This window comes from Gambusia affinis, linkage group LG12, assembly GCF_019740435.1.
Source record: "Gambusia affinis linkage group LG12, SWU_Gaff_1.0, whole genome shotgun sequence".
NCBI lineage: Eukaryota > Metazoa > Chordata > Actinopteri > Cyprinodontiformes > Poeciliidae > Gambusia > Gambusia affinis.
The window spans coordinates 5,269,506-5,293,997 of record NC_057879.1 but is presented as its reverse complement, the minus strand read 5'-3'; the positions used below and the strand labels follow the sequence as shown (position 1 = coordinate 5,293,997).

The following is a 24,492-nucleotide window of genomic DNA, read 5'->3' as shown; positions in this document are numbered from 1 at the left end:
TGCAGTTACTAAGAGTCATTGAAAAGCAACTTCTACTGTTTACACGCTCCCGATGGTTAGCAGCAGGCTAGTCTCTGAGGAGACTGAAACCAGAAACGGGGCTAAATGTTTGAGAGTCAAACTGAAGTCGCATCTAAATGACAAAAGCCAAAGATTTGAGGTTCAATTAACAGACACGTTGATTCATATTCTACATACAGTCGATTCTCATGTAGCCAGGGTGAAAACAAGCTAGTAGATAATCTCTGTTCTGTCGGGGGTACTTTTGTCATTGCTAAGGCATTTCCTGTTTTTCAAAATAAAAGGCAGGTAGTCAACATTCTACCTCACTTCACTGCGCCTCCCTCACGTTATACTCCATGAAATGTGTTGACAGTTAAGAGCCTCCAAGCCCTATACAGCACAGTAGATGAAGAAGTGGGTCATATAAACGCAGGCATGAACAGGTGAAGAAAGGGAGGAAGATGGAGAAAAGGTTACAAGGGAAGGGAGGAGATGAGAGGAAAGGAGACAAAGAAGCAGAGAGAGAACACAAGTCAACACCACAAGTCTGCACCTGCAGAAAGAGAAAAGGCTAAAAAAAAAAGAGAGAAACCACAGCAACAATCACAGATTAGTCTATAACAATTTTGAGGTCACTAAAAAGTTAATGCAAGATGTTGTTTAGTGACAACCAACGCCTCAACGTAGAGCGTATCTGAAAACCACCTGAATCAAAACATTTTCAGCTAATCAAACAATTTACAGAATACATTTAAAACGTTCCAAAGCAGCTCATCCATCCACCCATCCATCCATCCATCCACCCACCCATCCATCCATCCATCCACCCAACCATCCATCCACCCACCCATCCATCCATCCACCCATCCATCCATCCATCCATCCACCCACCCACCCATCCATCCATCCATCCATCCACGCAGAAAGACCCCGGGCCGGGAATCGAACCCAGGACCTTCTTGCTGCAAGGCAACAACTCTACCAACTGCGCCACTGTGCAGCCCCCAAAGCAGCTCATAATGGTTTTAAAAAAATATGAGTATAGATAAAATGTTAAAAATCACAATTAAAGTTGTAACATTTTTAGAATTGCACACAAACAGTACATAACTTCACTTCCTCACCTACAATAAAGGAGTGTTAATGGGCGACTAGTTGACACGCCTTTGATGAGAAAATTCTTACTTAAGTCGTGAGAAACGTGGACCGAAGAAAAATGACTGACTGACTGAACGGAGCTGGATGTTCGGCCTCCCGCCGGCCGTCACGTTGTGCGAACCCTCGAGAAGGACGGAATGAAACACAGAAATGTTGCTACAACGGCAATATCCACTGGAATCTGTTAGATCAGAGAGGTTTACTGCAGAAAGACAAAAGATTTTATTGGAAAATAAAAAGAAATAAAAATGATTTCAACAACAATGGCAAGAACAAGCAGTTTTACTTTGACAGTTCCCCTCGGATTAGATTACAGCAGTTTCACTGCTTCGTACGCTTTTTTTGTTTGTTTGTTTGTTTTTTCTTTTTCATTCATCGAGGCTCTGAAAGATATGACTGAGGTTTAAAGGTATTGGATTTTCTTTAACCACTGAGAGCTTAACCTCTAAGCTTTTGAATAAAGCTTTTTAAAAGCTTCAAAATAAATCCTAAAGGATTATGGGTAATAAAAAGGCGAGGGACAGGAGTGTCAGCTTTAAAGGAAACCAGTTTTTGGAATAATCTTATGTGCTCTCTGGAAAAAAAGGGGACTAATGAAAAACAGTACACCCGCGGCCCTTTGAACTGTTTCATATTCACACTGCAACTACAAGCTTTGATAACGTGACGTTTGTTCATATTCAGTGAATAAAACACAGGTAGCTGCCTTCTTGCCTCACATTGTCCACCTGGTTGTAATTTAATCTCAGTATGACTGCGGCCGTTCCGTGAACGCGCCAGAGGATTTCGGAAGAGAACAAACGGCATCATGGAGACCAAGGAGAAAGTGCAGATACATTTGAAGCAGACTTTGGTAATAAAAGGATTTCTTCCCCAAAGGCAAAGAGAGGATTGATCAGAGAGGTAACTATGGAGGATCTGTAGCGACCCATTTTCCGGTTGACCTCTCCACAGCACAACCTGCATTTCACAGATCTGTGCTTTATGGAACGGATCTGCTGCTGTAAAATGACTCGGACTGACATGCAGACTTACAGGAGGAAAACAACGTGGGCCAGACATTGTGAACGAAGAAGTCGCAGAAAACCGACGGAGCTTTGGAATTGCAGTCTGAAAGACAGCGAAGGAAATTGCAGCAAGACGGCGAAGGAAGTGGACGAAGACGTTAAGTCTGTGCTGGCCACGCCTCCACCTCTCTCTTTGGATGTTTGTTGTTTACATCCATTTCCAGCTATTTCTTCGGTAAGCTTCTTGGCATCAAACTGGCACACCGCATATGTCACGAGAAAACGTTAAGAGATATAAGTTTGAAATAATACCTAAATGTTAATTTAACAGCAGAGACCTCAGACCTCCTACACGAAGCGCAGCGTAGAACACGGGGCTGGTTTCTACCACCAAAACCTGATGAGACTTCCTCTAAAATTGCTTTGAACCGCCTACATTAATAGATAAACCAGAAAACATGCCTGAACAGTTTCCACCGTTCGTATTGCTTGGCGTTACAGCAAAAACAATGCAGCATGTCACTGTAAAAGTCTTTCAATTTGAGGATGCAAGCACAATAGTTAGCATGCTAACTCCCCAGGTTCTAGGTTTTCCATTTTTCTCAATGGCCACTTAAATTTCAAGATGGTGGCCATTTTTGAGTCCTTTAAACCACTGACGCTGGTCGCAAATGACGTCACTGTTACCCAGATGTTCGATCAAACAAAGCACAAAGAAAATGGCGTCTTCCGAAGGCAGTGTAACGTTGGAGGACGAGGGCGTCCCGGGAGCGTGGAGCAACTTAAACCATGGTTGAAATGCAGAGAACTCAAAGAGAGGAGAAAGAAGGCAGTGTTGAGTGGAAGGTAGGTTAGTTTTTTTTTTTTTTTACTGGCTATTTGACTTGTACTATTTGTTCACTAAACAGGCTTACCGTGGCCTTTTTTATTCTTCCAAAACTACAACATTGGAAAACTCCGTTCTGAAGTTATCTAATTTCCACAAACAAATCGTCTTAAAATGGTTTGGATGAACTTTGTCACATATTTTTTTTTCAACTTTGGTCATTCTCTGTTTGCACAACTTTAAAGTAACTGTATGTAGCAAAATAAACGGTCAAAACTGAAGCTGAGGGCTTTGCTGTTTGCGAGTCTCACACAGTCTGAAGAGACGCTCATCTTAATGGTTATCATTAGCTTCTTCTCATTTTTTTAAAACGTTTTTAGCATTAGCAGAGCTAAGATTCTGGTTTGGCGAATCAGTGGTTAGTTTGCCAAGTCCACCACTGGTGTCATAATGCTTTTAAATCTTCTAGAACTATTGTTCTGACTCCAGGTCTGAAAAGTCCCTGCTAAATAAATGTTGGTCAAATCTGTTTTTCTACTATAAAAGCGAAAGAACAACCGTGATATCGATCACAATTTATTTGTAAAAAGCAAGAAAAAAAAACAAAAAACAAACCATCCAAGAACAAAAAAATACTTTGTGTACACACTACAAATACCTCCTGATGTACCATTATAGCATATGTTAATTAAGATTAAGATACAAAACAGAAATAAAACCAGTAATCAACATGATGTACTATAAATATACCTACCGTCAGCATAAAAAAGCCGACTCAGCTGCCACCAGTGTTTCATTCGCCGTCCATCTGTACTCCTAACAGATGACTCTGCGGTTGTCAGGTGCATCAGAAAAGGAAAGTAGGTCAGAAATACTTGCAATTAACAAATGTCCTCATCTGCAACAATTTTCTATGAATAATTAAACTGCATTTAATTACCCCTGAGATATTGAAAATGTTATTTATTTTTCTACCTTAATTAAAAATTCCCAATTAACATAATTTTGGACTAATGAGCAACAATTTAAGATTGACAACACTTAACTCCACTGCCTCTGCTAAAACCATAGGCAGACTGCAATTGTGAAACAAGTGAAGAAAATTCTACAAAAAAATTGGACCCGCTGAAATTCTAACGCAGAAATCCAAGTCAAGGGGATAAAGTCAGACTGACAGTAATCTATTTCAACTTTGGGCTCCCCTGCGTTAAAGTATACTTCTTCCATTTTAGAATTACTCACCACTTCTTGATAATTATCAATTGTTAATTATCAGATTATCTCTACTTTGTGTTTCTAAATCAGAATTTGGTGCACAAGTGAGACTAAAAATGGTGCATTCAGATTTTTTTGATTATTATTTTTTTTTTTATGATCTACAGGAAACGAGTTGATGTAATTTTTCTGGTGAAGATTTAATTTTTTTGTTTTTGTTGTGATATATGGCTTCACTGTACATCGGGATGTATAATCGTCTCAATCCAACCAAATCATGTAGACGCATTCAAATTCAGGAACATGCATTTGAAACGAGAAGTTTACATATGCAGAATAAAAACAAAAATCTATAAGAAACGTTCTGACGAAGTTTAGAGATAATTTTGTTGATTGTTATTTAGATGAAACGAGAGAGAGAGAGAGAGAGGGGGGTTCGGTCTGATTTCACTTCAGACACTGAGAGTAAAATGTGTTTTTAAATTTTTAGTCAGTGTATTTAAACATCTGGTTTCAACTGTGAAGTGAAATTACCTCGCAGTGTCGGTGGGTAAGAAGTCAACCAGCATGAGGAAGTGTGTGCTGACAGAGGAAATGTCCACCAGAAAAAGTCAACAAAAGATTAAATAAATATTGTATCGATTCAATTGTTATTTCAGGTCTAAATCAGTGTAATTCTCATTATTCTGTACAGCACATGTCTTTTTTTTTTTTTTAAAGAGAAAACAAACAGGATTAAGCAATTGACCAGCATCTCGCTTCAGCTGCATCAAAACAGCTGGAACCTTAAAAGAGGCAAACAGAGCTTTCTGGAAAAAAACCCCCAACAACAACACAAGAACGAAAACATGACAGCAGTCCCAGAATGACAACCAGCAGCATGTGGACAAGAGACTTTACCAACGACTACCGTTGTCCCGACGCGGCTCACTCCTTTTATGCAAAGAGACACAGGGAGTGATTTACTTCAAACCAAAGATCCAAACAAATACGTGTTCTCTAATGATGTTCCGTATCATAGAGTCACAATAATCACTCTATGATATGAATGTGTTGTTCAGCGACAAACGCAAAAGGAAGTTTAGTGAAAACTGAGAGTCTGTGGTACCAGTATAACTTCAATAAAATTGGATTATTTTAACCTGAAATTAATCACGTTCATACGTACTGTAGGTCTCTATGTGGATGGCCAGTGGAAAAACAGAAAAATAATAATCAACATACGTTGAGTTTCCTTCTGGTTATTGAATTCCCCCACCTTGTTTTGGTGAGGGTACAAAAAAAGCGGTAGTGTAAATATCATACAAAGAAATACTGCTAAATATATACGGTATGTATGAGAGAACAACAAAACCAATATTGAACTAATAAGACATACTGGAGGTCATCTATTTATTGTCATGTAAATTATTTCCTTTTGTCGACTTTCATTTATTTTGTCATCAAATAAACACACACGCAGTTTTTGATTGTGGAACAAAGTACCATTTTTACACGTCAAATAGAGTTGATGAGGATGATGATGGTTCCGTCGTTCAATCAGATAATCATCGTCTCCAAACCCAGACCGCCTCTGCTGGACGTCCAAACCGGCTGATCGCCTCACCCATCGTCTCCATTGTTTTCTCTATTTTGGTCGATGATGTTATGAACGCTACTTGCCATTTTTCTGCTGGCGTTGTGCATCGCTAAACGCATCTCGCCTTCGAACTGGCCGGCTAAATCCGCGTGAAAACGTTGCCATGACTTTTCTGGCCGTTCTCCATTGGTCGAAGGGAGGGTAGGCCACGACGAGTGCTCTGCCGCGAAACCTGGTACGGTAATTTCACATCAGCCGTGCCAGGCTGGGCAGCATGCACCGGCGCTGGTGGAACGATCACTCCGAGTCCCTTTAAGAGACGAGATGCTTATGTTGTACCTTCATTTCTTTGCAGCTATTCACAGTTTGGACCACACAGGATAGATCGTGGACTGTCGTTTCGCTAGCAGAGTAGTTAAAGGAGCCTCCTCTACTTGGCCGAAGTAGAAGATGCCTTCTTGTGGTGGATTTCCCTGAGTGTATGATGTGGTGGCCTTGAGCAGCTACAGTGTCTGATAAGTCATTAGACCGTAAGGCCTCAGGTTGGGATTAATGGAAATGTCTAAGCCAATTCCACGAGTCTTCCCTCTTCCACACAACCCACTTTCCTGTCACTTCGCGATCAATAAAGGCCATCAGGGCCGAAAAACAAAACAAACCAAACCGTTGTACTGACAGTTAAAGTCTCAGCTTGAGGAATGTCAAATATGGAAAGCGCGTGTGTGTGGAGGACAAGACCGTGCTTCAGGGTTGTTGGTTATATTTGAAAACTAATGTAAAGTGGGTGGAGTCTGGAAGTCTATTCTAATCCACTATTGAGAGAGATGACCTGAGGATCAAAAGCCCAGGTGCGTTCAACAACACGCTAAAATCACAGCGTTTTAAAGTCTGAGCAGGAACATTTCTTTCAATCTGAGTTTTCTATCACCAAATTGGGGCCAGTCTGACGCTGCAGGGGGGGCTGGAAGCGGCGAGATCGAATGTAAACAACAAGCACGGCAGACAGTCGGATGGAGCTGGTCATGGTTCGGAAAACCTCTTTGGAGCCGACACGCGCGCCGAGGTGTGTAGCGTTCGTATTTTCTTCGGTAAACGTGGCGGCTCGCATGCAGACACTGGAGCCTGATGGCAGGTGCATTCAAATTATGATGTAAACAAACAAAAAAAAAAGCAAAACAAACAAACCATCAGATCTGAGCAAAAAAAAAAAACGAGAACTGAGCAGTAGGAGCTGCAGCGTGAACATGCAATCCCCCCTCAGATGTCAAACATGACACGTTCAGTTGAGGTTGTCAAAGCTTTACTTTAATTTTATACTTAAAGGTTTATCAAAACACATTCTTGGTGTCTTTATCTATTGTCTTTCTGTATTGTTCTATTTTGGTCTTTATCTCCCTGTAATTTTTCTTCATTTTGTTCCAAAGCACTTCACAAACTAAGTTATCATTATTAGAATCTCAGTGCCTAATTATCTGGATAAACAACGGACAGAACAAAAATACCAGGACCTTGCATAATATGGTCATTTACCTTATTTTAAATATGAAAACAAAATAAATGTTAAACTCCGAATACAGTAGTCTTGTGTGTCAATACAGCCTGAACAGTATAGAATAGGCAAAACATTAGAAAACCGTGATTGGATTGTCATGGTTTTCATATGGTGTGGTGCAGGTAGTAAAAGCAGATTTCGACCCGGCTGAAGACAAAACATGAAAGGAATTTAGAAAATTAGGACATTAATTTAATTATGTCTTGGTAATAATTAATTTTTTGTGTGGTAACTGAAAGCCCAAATGAATCGTTTCTCTTAGTGCCAGTGTTTTCTACAGGTTTTACATGCAGGGTGTCTGGAGAAAAAAAAAAATAGAGAAAAAAAAAAGAATGTTAAATATTAATATTTTTGTTGTTTTTGTTGCATAATTGTGAAAAAGTTTTAAAATTGCATCTCCTTTCGCCCTGGGTGTCTGCGGAGAGGGCAGGGAGGTCGAATGCCGAGTTTCTGTTACAAAACTTTTCAGATATTCCACTAATGTAAAAAAAAAATAAATAAAAAAAAAATCACAATTGTGGTGTTTCCTTTAAATAGGAAACAAAATCACTCGTCGGTGAATACATTTGTTCACCTGATAAGTCTTTACCAAAACACCGTGCCATCCTCCTCCTATCGTTTCCTGTTGTCATCTTCATCATTTACGTCTAGTTGTTGATCACACGACTTGTGCAATGTTGGAAAAAAAAAAGAAAAAAAAGGGCATTTCAATGGCAGTTTCGTGAAAAACGCTAATTCCAACACTGCTGAAAAAACCATTTCCTCCTAGCGCAAAACGTTTCAGTTTGAAAGATTTGACTTTTTCCCCCGAAATTGGCACGTTCCCATTAACTGAGTCTCTTTTTGTAATTCTTTTTTTCTCCGAAGAGTTTTTGCGGCGCTAGTGGCTCGTATTTTTGTGACAGTAGGCAGACAGGAAGGCGGGTGAGGAGAGGAGGGAAGACGTGCGGCAAAGGGAGTCGAACCCGCGACGTCCGCGTCAAGGACTGAAGGCCTCCAAACGCGGGGCGTGCCGACCCCCTGCGCCACGGCCGACGGAATCTCAGCCACTGAGGTGGAGGTGCACTAGTTGTAGATGTCATTATGTCAACTTTCATTTCAGTCATTAGCAACTCAAGACTTGACCTCAAGTTGGACGTAAAGTTGGTCCCTTCGGCCTTTATGCTTCTGTTGGAGGTGCAGGACATTCCCATCGGTTCGTATTTCAAACAGAAGATATTGCTGCAGTTAAACTGCCTGTGTCCAACAACTGGGAGCAGAAGCAGAGAGTGTAGAAGACTGTAAAAGTGACGCTGCGCCACTGGGGAAATGGGGACTGAGGCGGCATGAACCCCACAGTGTGATCTGAATTTACTTGTCATGTGGCTCCGAGCTGCTCTGACCTCTTTTTTTGTTTTTTTTCCCCATTTACTTATCATCACCTGCAAACTGCTTGTTGTATTTACTCTGGTTATCTTTGATATTAACATTATTCGACAACATTAAGGTGCCAAAAAGCAAAAATAAAATAAAAACAAAAACTAAAGGAATATGTAACTATGTTTTTCACAGCACTATCCCTGAACAGTGAAAAGAGATTTCAGTTTTCATTTCATGTTAGTTTCTGCAGGTGGAATGACAGGGATGTCCATCCCATTACATCCCCTGCAAAGTACCAGGCAATTACTCTCAGGCAGCGGAGCATCGTAATTTAGTCTGAAATAAAATAACTTTATTTGAATGATTTTTACATCACCCACTCTGAGCGCTATGAAATTCCTCTTTGATTGCCTCGACAGCACAACCTGATGCGTAAGAGGTGACGGGTAATTTGGTCCCTCGCTGTTTTTTGCTGATGTTTTCTGCATCTCCAAAGTGTAAACCAAAAACAAATGCAGCGCCTTTCTGTGAAAACACATCTGGGATGCTGGAGTGTGTGCGGCCAGGGGATATTGTTGAGGAAACTTTAGGAGTTTGATGGAAAGTCATTCCGTTCCAGCTAAAGTATTAAAGGAATGTAGAAAATGTCCAGTCGGGGTTGGACGTTTGACCGATTGGACCGATGTTCCACGGTGTCACCTGCCTGAACGGACGGACAAAAAAACGCAGCAGCAAAAACAATCAATCCATTTTGATGGATCTTTTAATAATCCGTATGCATGTTGCGAAACCTGTAACAGCTGCGACATTTTGAAAATAAACACCGATTTCAAAAGGTTTTGGCACTACGATGAGGCAGGATCTTTTGGACTTATCAAAGTTGGTATATTTATCAAAAATGCATTTTCTTTTTTTCACATCACACGAGTCACATGATCACCAACCGGACGTTGCCGTGGGCGCCAACCACAAAGAAGACGACAGGAAGTGGATGGAGGATCGTGGCGCACACGGTATGTATTTTTAAATTATTTATTTTGTGAACAACCTTTCTCTCACGTTTGATGTTAATTGTGTTTTTTTTATTTTTTTTATTTAATTTAATGGAAACATCACAATTGCTGAATTGTTTTGTTTTGGTTTTTTTACATTTACAAAAACAAAGTTCTGTGCACATTTGTAATGGAAGCACAGCTTCTGAAAACTTAAACTTGAGTGTTCCAGTAACTCCAGCTGAACAGGTTAGCATCTTCTCCAGTCCCACACCGAGCCTTGTGAGCGTCTAACCTGAAAACTATAAACCAAATCTTTTTAACAGTCCATGAACGTCTGTGAAGAACTCCAGCTTCGTCTCAGAACCGGTTTGTTAGCAGAAAGAGTTAAAGAAGTAACCGCTTATAAAGTTACAGGCTCAAAGGTTGACAATATTTTTGTGACATTTATCTTTTCATAAGGAAATAATAATGGGCAGGTGCTCATTTCAAGTCACTTTACCAAGTTTAGCTAAGTATTTAGCTAAATGTTTAAATATTAAACATTTAATATTAAAACATTAAATGCTTTTTCTTTTTTAAAAATGTTTAAATATTCAGCTAATTATCAAAGTATTTAGTAACTTGTTTACATGTGTAAATATAGGACAATAGCTAAATCTTTGAGGCTGTACATAAGTGTAGCCTCATCATATACTTATGTATATTATTAGGAAACTGCTTTTATATGATGCTTGTTTGTCAGACTAAATGCACTTTTTAAAATAACCTTTAAGATAAACAAGCTTTACTTAGAGCCCACATTTGTTTAAGTGCTCACATGTAACAATCTAATATTTTGTCATTTTAATTTAGGGCTGAGAAGAAAGAGGCAGAATCCCCCCCCCCCCCCCCCCCATGATGAGAAAAACTCTGCCTAGTGACAGCAGACAAGAATTTTTGATTGGCTAATTAATTATTCTGATACTACAAAATCTAGCATTTTCTCACTCACAGATTTATTCTTTTACTTTTTATCACACTTAAAATTTTTCTAATCCTTGAACAAACTTTAATGCCAGGTGAAGATAATCAGCTTAAATACAGTTTGAAATGATCATTCAGCTTAGTAGGGGAAACTATAAGCTAAATATTCTCTCATTCTTTTTTTTTTCTTCCTCTCCACTCTCTTAAATACTTACCGTCCGATCTTGGATAGAACAATCTGCTGTCCCCCCGCCCCCATAAAACTCAGTTTTAATTTACTTTAATAAACTTACCAATCAGGTTTAATGGGCACATTAACATAAAAATCTATAAAAATGATCAACAAATTAAAACCACAAATCAAAACCCCCACTTGCACCGTCAATTAATCTCAAAACAAGATCGCAGAAGGATTTGCGGGTAATTAGAAGATGTCATGTCTGGGCTCGGAGGCGGGCGCTCCGCAGTCTGTGAGGAATGAGACTGAGCGATAAGCAGGCGTACGTGTGTGTGTGTGTGTGTGTGTGTGTGTGTGTGATGCTGGGCCTCCGAGGAGACGCCAGTCACAGATCTGTGTGTTTCTGTTGAACAAGCACGCCGGCGACGGGGGTAAGAGGGTAGAGCGAGTTTATGAAGAGGACGGCCCCGCGGGAGGCATCAGGAATAATAGCTAACAATATGTCAAGAACAACTCAGGCAGCTTGCTTTAAAGGCCAACAGGGAGCTCTTCTTGGGAAGCTAACTGGAAAGTGTCGATTCCTCCCCGGCCCTTTTTTTATCATCACAAGCGGGGACTCGTTATTGATCACCACGTCCTCAGCTCACCATCGCTTTCACTTATTTCTTTGTGAAGTTTTTTGTTTTTGTTTCAGTTCGCTCTCTGAAACAAAAACATGTGTTGTTGTTTTGGGTTTTTTTACAAGATTTTACAAGATTACAAGATTTTATTCTTCCTTGTCCCCGGGCGAATCGGCCGGGGCGTAGGGAACAGAACCGGCTTCTCCTCGGGTCGCCTGCGGCGCTGTCTGCTGAGAGCTATTAAAAGCCCATTCAATTAGCATAAGGGATTGTTAATTTAGAAAATTAAAGGGTGGGGTTAGGCCCTGCTAGGAGTAATAACAGGCCTAATGTTGACTGGGATGATGATAAGGCATCAAATGATGTGGCACCTATTAGGAAAAGTATGATGGCACTTGCAAAAAAAAAGCTAATCAGATCTGAAACACCATGGAGTGAGTAAAGGCATCAGAGCCAGTCCACGATGTAATCAACCCAGATCAGTTCAGCATCACAGTTTGATGGATTTTTCTCTTAAATTTACTCGCTGCTGAGTAAATGAAGTAGTTTACTTAAATTTAAGTTTGATTTTTATGCACCTATAACAGATTAAGCTAGGTTTCTAGATGACGCATTGAACTGGGTGCACATTGATTGTGCCATCCCCATTGACCTCACACACTGTTATTTCCAAGTTAGGACATATTTTGGGGCATGTCTTCTAACATTTTCCAACATAAAAACATGGCGGGCTGCTGGAGGACTGCCCTAGTGCTGGAGGACTGCCCTAGTGCTGGAGGACTGCCCTAGTGCCCCTACCACTGGGCTTAGTAGGTTTTCAGGGGGAAACTCTGAGTTGAGATATTCCACCTGTTGCACTGTTGACTTGGATAAACGGTTTGTGTTTGCGGTCATGTGTGGGGGCAGTGGAGGGTATCTTGTGGTGGCTGGTGGGTTGTGCTTGACGTGGGGCGGTGGGTTGGCTCGGGTGCTGTTAACATGGGCGCATGTGTTGTTTTTTGGACAGGTGTGCTGGGGTTGTTGGCATTGGCTGGAAGGTTGGGCAGTTTCTGCTCTGTTCGACACTGCGTCTGGTGAATGTCGACTGTACTGGTTCCACATTTTCACACGATGTACAGCATGTGTTGTGGGCGATGGTTGTATCCAGTCTTAGAGGTGTGGTCTCTGATGCTTTGGCTGGTTGATGACAAATTGGTTGGGCTTGGGGGTGGTTGTCTCTGGGCTGACATTGCATTGTTATTGATGTTGAATGTCTGTTTATATGGTTGTGGGGGATGTCACTCTGTCACTCTGGGTGCATGTCGAATCCCAGGGATTGTTTGACGAGTGAGTTGATTCTGTCCTGGTGTTGTGTCGGTGGGGTCATTGAAAGTCCTAGTCTGATGTGGAGTTTGCATATTCCCCTCTATGATGTGGTGAATCTTCTCTGGGTACATGCTAGGTTATCTGGACTTTGTGTTCTGCTCTGGGGCATGAGTGAGTGTGTTGTTTGTCTCCTGTGTCTCTGTATTAAAGGGGCTGTATTATTTACTTCCCAGGTATTTAGAGCACAATGAAGAAATCAGCTGCTATAAAAATGTCATATTTACCAAATATGACTTAAAAGACATTTGACTTTGTAATTTAATGCCTTGGAAGTGGAACTCTGTCTTTTAAGAAAATACTGCTCTTTCTGAAACTCCGAATCAGAAAGTCTTAGCTCCTCTATTAACCCTTTAACAAAGTTTTTATCACCGTTGTACTGAGATGTAGCTCCTATAAAGAGCTCCACTTACACCAGGTGTTTGCTAATTGCAGCTGGCTAGTCTGAAGGAGCTGAGTGGGGGAGTCAAAGGGATGGGGTGCTCTGTGAGGCTGAATAGTTGCCATGGGATTGCCATTGTCAAGGATTTCTCCAGCATCCATGAGAGAATCAAGGCAACACTCCAGATATGTTTATGAGGAAGGAATAACATTATAACATGGTGTAAAGCTCAAATAAGTGGCCACCAGGGATTTCTCTGATGCTCGCCACATAGTGCAGTGAATAGCTCTGTTGGGAACCGTTCAGAATGGTGGCAAATGACCGATTGTAATGCAACTTCATTTTAAAATTGTGGAGGGTTTTGAACTGCTGTCAGTCAGACGCTGTGAGAGTCGGAGTTCTGACGGACTGAGCTACCCTGTTAGACCTTCCTGCCATGTTGCTTCTTGACAAGCTATGCGTATCGGTCAGGTTGGGTGTTTCATTTGACTATTATCTACAGAAAGCACCACAGAAATGTATTCCTGTTGATGTTGCCAACAGTTAATATTTTCACGTTTGAATTGATTGTAAACTTTACACTGCGGGTTTACTTTTAGCTCACGTAAGCGACCTGGGCTAGCGGCGCTCCAGCTGAGGGAGGCTGAATGTTTTATTGTTTGCAGCAGTTTTCACCGTTGCCATGCAGACCTGCTGCAGGGGAGATTAGCATTGCCCGACCTATCTCCGCATGCTTCATAGCTCTGTTTCCCTCAACAACCGCACACACCGTCCAGCCTATCAATGAGCAGTGGGATGGCTAAAACATTGCAGATGCTGAAAATCTCACTTTTGTCCTCTTGTTCTTCTGTCTGTGAGCTTCGTGGGGGTTTGTGAACTGTGCATCAACAACAAAAAGGTATTGGTTTTATTAATAAAGCATTAGATATTTGTAGGTTTTCTCCTTTATCCTTAACAACAAGCCCAGTCTGACCCTACTCTGCTGCTTCATGACACGTTGAAGGGGCTTTTGGAGGCAGATAGATGCCCCACACTTCTTGCAGTTTCACAAAAAAAGAAAAAGCATCACTTGAGAACTGGAAGAATAAAAGGAGGTGGATGGACAGATGGCCCCATTGTTCATCTGTACATCCACCTCATAATGGTCCTGATGAAGGCACCTTTAAATGTTTGGTATGAGTCCCTGAATAAAGTAAACTACCCATTGCTGTTACTGTTTGTGATTTGATGTCGGCAAGTGAGGCATGTGGCTGCAGTTTGTGCTGGTCCTTTTAAATATCACAGACTATTTACATGCATATATGAGATATTAAGACGTTTACAAAGCAAGAAACTAACTACTGCTGTAAGTTTGTCCGCACAATTATCTATAACTAAACTGAAATGTGTCAAATTGCCAGTGAGTCATGTTAAAACAGAAGGTAACATGCTAGTGTTAGCTTACTGGAAAAAGCAAAGGGCTCGTGTCAGCAGGAGTAAGATGCACGTTTACTGGTGATTGAGTTAATATTGATGCAATGTATTGTGGTATTTTACTGCATGGTAAAGCGGACGGGTTTTGAATCGTTGCTCCAATTTAAGAAAAAATGTTTGTTTCTGACCTTAATGTAGCCATGGTGCCTGTTGTTGCACATCTGACACACATCAAGAATTGTATTGGAAGTGCTTTACTGCCATCCAGTGACCAAAACGGGAACTATATCCAACTGTGATTTTTGCAATATCAAAGGGTGCACATTATGCAAAATGTGCTTTTTGCGCTTTTTTGTGTTTCCATTTGGGACTTTCCTGCTTCTAGAAATATTTGAAGCATTAAATACAAATGTACATAGAAATAAATAAATAAGCATCCAGCTTTTTTCTGGCAATAAATTAATGTTTTTTGGTGTCTAGAAAACAAGATGTTTTAAAAACCTCACAATCGGCTGGCACCGTCCTTCACCTAGCAACCCAAGCGGAGCTCCACACAGTTCATTAATACAAGACAAGCTAGATTTACTGCTGTTTGCGCTGTACAATGGCTGCTGGAAAAAATAAGTGTTTTGTTGTTGACTTACTGTTCAGAAACCGCTCGCTGCATTCTTGTTGGTTGTGCAGGAGGCTCCACTCCATCTGCTTCTGACTGAGTCAAAGATGTACGATTGTACAGTTGTGCATCTGTTTGTCGCCATGGTCATGTGTAAAAAGTGTAAATGTAAAGATTGAGTTTGGGGGGTTGGGGGGCGTGGCCAGCAACGGCTTATTTGCATAAAAGTGACAGAGCCCTTAAACAGCTCATGCTGAAATGAGCTCAAAATAGGCAGAATGAAGCTGGTGAAATCTTATTATGATAATTATTTTGTGCAAACATGATTTGCATGGCTCATATATTTAACCAAACTAGTTTAAAAGGAAGAATAATTGATTCTCCTTGATGAGAAATTGTGATGATGAACCAGAGGAGTAACAGAAACTTATGATTCAGTTTCAAATGTTGTCACCAATAGCAACATCAATAAAATAATCTCCATACCTGAGATTTCAACACTTAATTAATTGCTGTTATGCATAATTACGCCTAATTGTACCTAATCTGCATCTGCTAGTGATTGTATGTGTTCAATTCCAAATAGCCTGTACTTCATTCAGCATCTGCTTGAAGATAGCAAAAGTAAACACACTTAATTTTTAAAATAACAGTAATTATATTAAGGCACAAAGGGGTTAAGTGACGTGGACTGGTACCAACTTATCCCAGTTTTCATTAGACGCTACAGAATCTATTCACTCATAGCTATGTGCCTCCTGTAACAGCCATTATCATAACCATTACTTTATTTTAATTTGTAGCACAATAAAAAAAAAAGTCAGGAGTGCTTCCTTACCAAGTTTTAAAACAATAGAAGCATTTGGATCTACACCATGTCTTGTTTTTTTTTTTAATGAGTATTTTTCGTGCTCCCTCTCTCCTTCACACACACGCTCTTCCAAAGCGGGGCGACCGCAGGGTTACAATTCCTCACCCGGTCCCCTCATTACTGCTGCTGCGCTAATGACGCACTGAGGATCAAGGTGCCGTACGGAGATGAAAGAGAGAGATACAAAGGAATTTACGATGCTTCCTAGATCCCCGATAAACAAAACTGTGCCCGGGGCCCGCGCCACCAGGGAGTTGGGGGATTTAGTCTCCTTATTTAGCTTCGCCCTCTTTAAACTCAAAGCGCCGAAGCAGAAATCCTGATGAGGAACCACCAGAGCTCTCAACTGCAGCATCTGAACAAGTTTTTTTTGGGGGGGGGCGGGGGGATTTCCACGGGTTCATACGTGAGGACTGCACTCATTACCGCACCGCCTGCGGAAACATTAATGCTTCCTCTTAGTGGCTGGAGAGCCGAACACACTGCGTAATAGTCCATTAATCAGCGGCTCGGGAATACTTGTCAGCTCGGAACTAGAGGATCCTTGAAGTGCAATCATACTCGATAATAATCATCAAGGCCACTTCCAGTTGCAGTCAAAATCCCCACGGCCCGCAAACTGGAGCTGTGATGCTGCCACTCTTTGTGTTTTCTTTTTCTTTTCTTTTTTTCCTGTGTGAATGACACGCAGCAAAGTGAAGTAGATGTGCAATGTGCAGCAAGCTGTTGAAGAATATTTCATCATCTCATCAGAAAAAGGGAACTAACGTCTCCTGCAGTTTACAAATCAATTGTTTATGACCTGGAACATTCCGGAAACATAGAGGATTTTTATTCTTTTTCTCTTTCAAAGGGAATAGAGAAGTCCAACCAGGTGGCCTGAACATGTAGGGAACAGACGGTGTTCCCTACATGTTTGCACGAGGTTCCAGGGCATATTTGTCCCAAATGGTGACTTGAACTGACTGCCTCATATTTCCGTCCTTATTAATATTTCAAATCATAAACAAACAATTAGTTCTGTTCATTTATTCAGCAGTGTTGGGTGACACCTCGGAGCCTGGCAGCAGTTTCACAACTCCCAGTTCGCATTTATCAGAACTGGGGCGGACACACGCGCGCGCGCGCGCGCACACGCCTCCCCTACACACACACACACACACACACACACACCGGGAGACCACTTTGCGATTAGGAGAGAATAAGTTCTTTATAAAAGCACTCGGAATCAGCACTTTTTGGTCCGCAGGGACCGCTGGAAAGCAGAGGCTGCCATAACCAGACAAACAGCAATCTCACAGCCGGGAATCCTGCGGCCAATTATTGAGAGAAAACTGGCATATCCATTCACAGCGGGATGTAGTAATTATGTCTCAAAATCACACGCCATTCATCTCTCCAAACGCAATTCAGCACCGGAATAAATAAGCAGGTCCGACTGTGGACTGCCGATTGCTTAGAGGAGATGTAAATATGCGACTTTGTGTTTGCTGACCGTTTTTGCTAATGTCACTTCTGCGCTCGGCGCTCTTGGAGGGGAAGAAAACCCGCGTCAAGTCCCATTCCCGATGACTCAGCCAATGACTAAGCCCACCTCAAGTGAAAATAAACCACCCACCTAAATGCCCTTTGAAAGTTGCGGCCTTCTCTCGCTAAGCTGTCTCTTCAATTAAGAAGGAATTTGCACGAGCAAAGCCAGGTTGCCTTTGCCGCGGCGGCAGCGAGCCAGCGGTTCAGGTTAACTGGGTCACGGTAATTCCAGTCGGATGGTCCAAAGCACTTTATGTCTTTTGCTTGTGCACTCAATGAGCCACTGAGCTTTAGTTCGGAAGCACACAATTACCTATAAGTGTGCACAGACTAATATTGAAAAGCCGGGGCTCGGTTCTCCCGGGAAAGACTTTTAATTCTTTTTTTCTTTTTTTTCTTTTTTAATAACGTGGTTTTGCTCTCAGAGTACACAAACAGAAGTTAAATCCCACACTTATCTGCCAACTGTGAGCTCCCCTACTGAGCTAAGTGCTACTCCTAATGCTAATTTATGGCACAACGCAATTACTGTCAAAAACAACAGAGTGGAATCAATAGTGGAAGTTAGCTTACATAGGCATAGAGTTGAAAATGCTATTTAATGACTAAATTTTAGCGATTCAAATTAAAGAAATATTTATCTATATTGAAGAAATAATATGTTGCTTTTTAAATAGGTAAAACTAAAATGATAAAATGGTCCCTAGTTGTGCCTAGCTGCAAATTGTAGCTACCTGCTAATGTCAAGCTACTAGCTAGCAACAAGAATGCTATATATACCAAAAAATGCCTTCCACTTTGTCCACACGTTGTCTTACCATCACACCCACATTGTTATATTATAACATTTCACTCATTCCAACAATGTTGTCGAGAGTAAAATAAAAATGTGATATTGGTTTGTTGAAAAGGGTGTTACTTCAAGCTAGCTGCTCGATGTGCTAAAGTTAGCCAAATATGTGAAGGTATCATGAAAGCTCTGCTGAAGGGAACTATTTTAATGAAAGCCAGACACGTCGCCTCTGCTCCATCATGTATTACTATCTCACTAACAAACATGCACAATGACACCAAACTTGAAACAACAGTACGGTAGCCAACAACAGCGCTAACAGCGGAGCGCGTCAACTTATGGTGAGTCAAAAATATACTCACGAGCTTTCTAAAAGTTATTAAACTAATTTACAGCTGTGCAGGTGTGTTTATATAAAAACTCATACCTAAAGAAGGGGAATATTTTATTGAAAGAGCCAGACACGTCGCTTCTGCTCCATCATGTATCATTGTCATCTGAGGAGAAAGTTCCGGTGCTCTTAACCAAGACGTAGACTCCCCCTGCTGGTTGCATCTGACCACTACATCAGCCAAATAAGACCATACATTAACATATTTAGTCCAAACTGCTGACAAAGCAGCTCAACCAAAAAGAGTAAATATAGCTCTGAATGGTAAATGACCAAATTTCAATCCATCACATTATTTATCTCCAGGAGCTTTTGGGTTCCATCGTGGTCAGGAGGGGTGCTGGTGCCTTTCTCCAGCTGTCAATGGGCAAGAGGCGGGGTCACCCTGGACAGATGATGCTAAATATCCCAAGGTATTGACAAAAAATGTCTTATTTGATTTGTTTATTTTTTCTTCTTTGATCAACACTTGAATCTCTTAAAGCATCACTGGACCTTTGATATTAAGAATAGTTCATCTGAAAGGACTGAATATTTATGGTCGTGCAGGTTTCGCAGTGAAAGCGGGCACAGTTCTGTCGAATTATTCAATGTATTTTCAGGGCACACAGAAACTATTGAAGTGCGAACAAAAATGTCAATAAAAACCACACAATAACCATGTTTTTGGAGTACTATAAGGTGGATTTGGTTGATTGTATATGCCAGAACACAATTTCCCTTAAAATGTCTGGAGATAGAATCCCGTTCGCTTGATTGACTTTATTAAACCAGGGTTGCATATGACCTCAAAGTTGACAGGCTGCAGTAAATAATATAAACCTTTTAATAGATTTGACTTAACCCACACTCACAGAGCTGGAAGAAAAAGAGCAAAAATATGGAATAAGCACATTATTTAGTAGAGCTTTTTCCGTGCTGTGCTTATTGAGTAAAATATTCTCTTTTTGTTGTTCCGCTAATTATAGAGCAACACTGGGTATTAAGTAAGTCAGGTGAAGTCAAGCTTATTTGTGCAGCACGTTTCAGCAGCAAAACAGTTCAAAGTGCTTCACATGATGAAAGCAATACATAAGAAACAAACTAAAAAAAGAAACATTCTATAGTGGCAAAATACAGAGAAGAAGAGAACTAATATACTGTGCTTTCAGTTATTATTTATCAAAGGCCGCTCAAATCAAATGTATTTTCAGCATTGATTTAATGTTAAACCACCCACCTAAATGCCCTTTGAAAGTTGCCTTTCAGCATTTTTCAAGACGTTTGTTCCAAATTTGTGGTACATAAAAACGGCACGCTGCTTCTCCAGGGTTTTCTTGAGCTTAAAATGATATTTTCCTGCACTACGACTTTCTACATTAGCTTAATTAGGAGGTTAACACTTGTCTTTAAAACAGCAGTGATACTTTTTTGGCAGCCAACTAGGTGGCGCTGCTGTACATGAAATGGGCCTGTTAGCTAGCAGTGTGCTGTTTAATATCATATTAGCCTGTTAGCTTGCTAACTGTGCTTTCAAATAGCATTACCTTAACAGCAGTTGTCAGTTTCTCCTCTGGTTTCCTCGCCACAAACCTCCAAACTGCCTGCTTTCTTCCTTGTACAGAGAAATGAGGCTAACAAGTGTGCTGAAACCTTCAACAGAAAGATGAATCTGAATTTATGAATTTACACAAGAGGCACAGTATTTTTTTATTTATTTCTTGTACTGTAGTGTGCATGCATTCAATTTTTCTGTATTGTGACTTTTTACGTTAACTTCATTAGAAGGTTAAAGCTCACCTTTAATACAGCAATGATACTTTTTCTTGCTATCTAGCTAGTAACTCGTTAGCATACCCTTGCTACATTGCCAGCTAGCTAAGGTTTCATAGCAAAAAGGGTATGTTAGCGAGTTCCTGGTGATCTCAATCGCCTTGTGTCACATGCGATGAACATGTCTGTGTGTGACTCAAACTTTCGTCTGACAGAAAAGTTTGCAGAGAAAAAATGAATACATATAAAATTAAATAGTCCTGTCAAAACTAGATTTAAGATCTGTATTTAACATGTTAAAAACTAACTTAGTTTTTTATGAATTTAAGTCGTTTTAAGGCCTCAATTTTTAATATGTCTGGTTATGGTCTTGTCTGGAGTTTCACTCCCTATCCACCTGAGCCCAGGTCCGTCACGATTTCTTTCCTGAACAATGTGTACCATCAAATTCATGAAATCATTCTTTCGAATAACGCCGCGAGCAGCACTAATAAAAAACGCAGCTGACTCGATCTGACTTTCCTTTAGCTGTGACAACGGATTGAAACAGATGATCAAATAAATCAGATGAAAACGCCTCACCCCCGGATAAATATTCAGACTTCAGAAATCAAGAGGAAACCAACTCCTCTGATTGTTTTCTGTCGCTCTGAGGAGGTACTCTTCAAACACTCCCGCCTTTTCTTTTTTTGTTTTTTTCAGCTGTGCTGTGAGCCCGCCAGTATGGGTTTTCAGTTTTAATTTTCATACACATTCATCAGGCGAAGTAACAAGGCTAATTTCTGGGTAAATAATTGTCACCTGCCCGATCCTCGCAACGGGAGTGTTTTGCGTCTTTAATCACTCGCCGCTCCGCTGCCAAGCGCAGTCGGACCTGAAAAGCGGTACCTGGAGGTAAAGCCGGGGATGTTCTTTGAAAGTGAAACGTGTCTTCCTTCCCCGCCTGCAGGTACGTGCAATGAGCATGCACATATTTTTAGATGACGATGATGAAAGAGTGGTGTGAGCTTTGCCTGAAGATGAAAGACATGTCTGCGCTCCTCTCTGGATTCATTACTCTCAATTCAGGTGTCGTTTTTAAACACTCCCCTCCTCTATAGCTTCCCTCCTCCTCTCCATTCTCTCACCTTCAGTAGCCCTGAGGGCGACAATGGAGGCTTTCCATCCCTATAGCCCGCCACCCCACACGCACACGTCTACAACCACGCCTTGCTTCGTGGATGCGGCTGTCAGATCTGCCTGTCCGAGGCTCAATGAAGTCATTCTCATCCACAGAATCCATCTAATGGGATCAGGAGAAGCTCACAGCACTTTGATGGGTAAATTGAGATAGATCGTCTGAATTCCGCATTTGTTGGGATTTTGACACTCGGCTCTAACTTATTTCTGTCTCGCTAATTTCATCTACAGCTTTCAGGGACGTGGCAGTAAACCGAAGGTCAGACACTTTTTGCATAATCCCATTATATTTTCATCTGTGGATGCGCATTAAAACCACTCTCCGCTGCGTCTTTTGTTTGTTTTCCTCTGCCATTGTTTGTTCCCTGAAATAATTATGCTGGTTAAATTGGACAAGGTTAGATGAGCCAGCCAGGTGTTGTGCTACTTTTCTTTGTAGTTGCTTTTCCCTTGCGAATTATTTTGTGTTTTTGTGTGTGTTTACACAGAATTCCATCATTATATCTCGAGTCTGACTCCTCATCAGAATCAGACAGATCTGGGTTGGCTGTCCTGTTCAGAGTTCTTACAGAGAGACTCGGCTGATGAAGCCTTTTTTCCTGTATAAATAAATCTGACATCTAGCAAGCATCAAAACCAGACAGATTTCCTACTGTTAGCTCCTACAAATCATGTGTTGTTTCGAGAATTAAAATGTTAAATTTAGCCGTCAACATTTTTGCTACACAGAAGATAATCGAGGTTGGTTAGACTACAAAACAGATCTGGTTCATTTGGAAATAATGAAAAATATGGAAATAAGGATCCAAACTTAACATTTTCTTCTGTTTGTAGAACCATTAGACTCAGTACGATCGAGGACCAAAATTGTAACATTTGTTACACCTTCAGTTGGTGCGGTTTGCTTTCACACTTCACCGTCAAACAAATCAACCCCTTTGAAAAACCTGTTCACCCCCCAACCTGTGGTGGCGCTGCACCGAGAACCACTGAAGGAGACGAGATGACAACCTGAATGTAACTTTCACCTTCACAAAATGTTAACAAAAATGTCCGATTTTAGTGGTTGGAGGATTTCTCTTCTGTCTTTGGTAAAAGACCATAAGCCATGAGCGTCTGTTTGTTTTGGTTCTATTTACACAGAATGCCCTGCGCTGTAGCCTACTTCCTGCTTTTGGAGTGTTCATCAGTCTGCTTGGCATTCACATAGGCATTCGAACTGCACCAGAGTTCACTTCAACCGAGCCGAGACTTGGGTTTTTAGAGTTTGATTAGCAAACATGGAACACGGCATTTAGATGAGACCAGATCTTTTGGGCCTGGAGACAAAGTGCTATATCTAAAACCGCCCAAGCACCTCTAATACACCTCTTCCACTTTGAAACAGATGGTGGCAGCATTGAGCTGTCAGGATGTTTTTCTTCAGCAGGGTCATTGAAGTTGGTCAGAAATGATGAGAAGATACATAGCAATCCTGGAAGAGGCTGCAGAAGAGCAGCGACTGAAACTTCCAGCCGGAACTACAACGAAGTGTTTGAGATCAAAGGATATTCATGTGTTGGTTCGGCCTACTTAAAGTCCTGACCTAAATTCCTGTTGTAAGACCTGAAAATTGCTTTTTCATAGACCCCATGCATCCACTTTGAATGTCTTTGAACTGTTTTGCAAAGAAGAGCCTATAGATGTGCAAAGCTGCTAGAGACATTCACCAACCATGACAATCAGGTATTCTTTTCCAGTCATGCTGTACTTTTCGTTGCTCATATTAAATCCTACTAATAAAACACATTGAAGTTTTGGAGTTGTAACGCGACAAAATGTTTGAGGAACATCTTATGCTCTCACATTGCTCTGTGCATATCCTGCGGTGACGTTGCGGGAGCGGTTGGAAACGGGATGAGGAAGATGATCGAAAGAAAGTTCTGCTTGCTGGTCAAGCAGAGAACGGGGCATGACCTTCCACGTCACCGTGGCGCTGTTTGTCAACTGAATCGCCTCCCTGACAGAGTTGATAATTGTTCCATTTCCCTCATAAGGCCCTTTCATCTCCTGGCAGCAGAGAGGAGGAGAGCAGAAAATCCCAGCGTCTGCAGGACCTATTTCACAGATCGGGAAACATCAAAGACATGCACGGTGTCAATGACAGAGCCCGACCACAGAAACCGGCCTCATAAATCCTCCAGAGGAGATCAAATGATTTTGTAATTTGCAGGAATGAATTCTGTGGCCTAGGTGAGATGAATGAAAGCCAAAGGAATAATGCGTGGTGCGGGGTGATGGACTGTGTGAACGCCGAAGATGAAACCCAATGAAAGGTTGCGCACAGTTCTAGTGCTCTGAGGAATATATACACTCTTTTACACCTTATGGGAGAAACTTGAAGATTTCCTCTTGCTTTTTTTCTCCCCTTCTGATCCACTTTCATCCTGGATGATAAAGACGAATGAAGCATCGCACACGGCCTTTTCCAGTCTTCCTTACAACTACATTAAGAAGGAACTCATCTCATTTTAAAAGAAAGAAGCAGGTTGTAAGTCATAATATGTTATGTAATGATCTATAAAAATGCATGAAAAGGAAACAATACTTTCCTCTCGATTGTTTTCAATATTTGACAAGAGACCTTACAGATCAGTTTTCCTTGCAACTTTTTAATGTCATACAACCACATGCTCCAGCACGTGTCGTTGGGAATTTATGTGAGAAACTAACACAAGGTATTAATTGTGAAGTGGAAGGAGAAAGACGCAC

The 24,492-nt window shown here is 41.1% G+C and overlaps 1 protein-coding gene across 2 annotated transcripts in view; it reads left to right on the top strand.

Annotated features, from left to right (window-relative positions):
- Positions 1–1,572: 1,572 nt before the first annotated feature.
- LOC122840637 (regulator of G-protein signaling 5-like) overlaps positions 1,573–24,492 on the top strand; it is a 46,718-nt gene continuing 23,798 nt past the window's right edge. Inside the window, exons 1-5 of one of the 2 annotated variants that reach the window (XM_044133180.1) lie at positions 1,573–3,014; positions 9,628–9,712; positions 19,117–19,223; positions 21,838–21,881; positions 21,973–22,144. In XM_044133180.1, coding sequence (XP_043989115.1) covers positions 2,794–3,014; positions 9,628–9,712; positions 19,117–19,223; positions 21,838–21,881; positions 21,973–22,115 — 600 coding nt within the window. In that variant the 5' untranslated portion in view covers positions 1,573–2,793 and the 3' untranslated portion in view covers positions 22,116–22,144. Of the gene's footprint in view, positions 3,015–9,627; positions 9,713–19,116; positions 19,224–21,837; positions 21,882–21,972; positions 22,145–24,492 lie in introns of those variants that run through there. The other variant, XM_044133179.1, reaches the window with a different exon arrangement.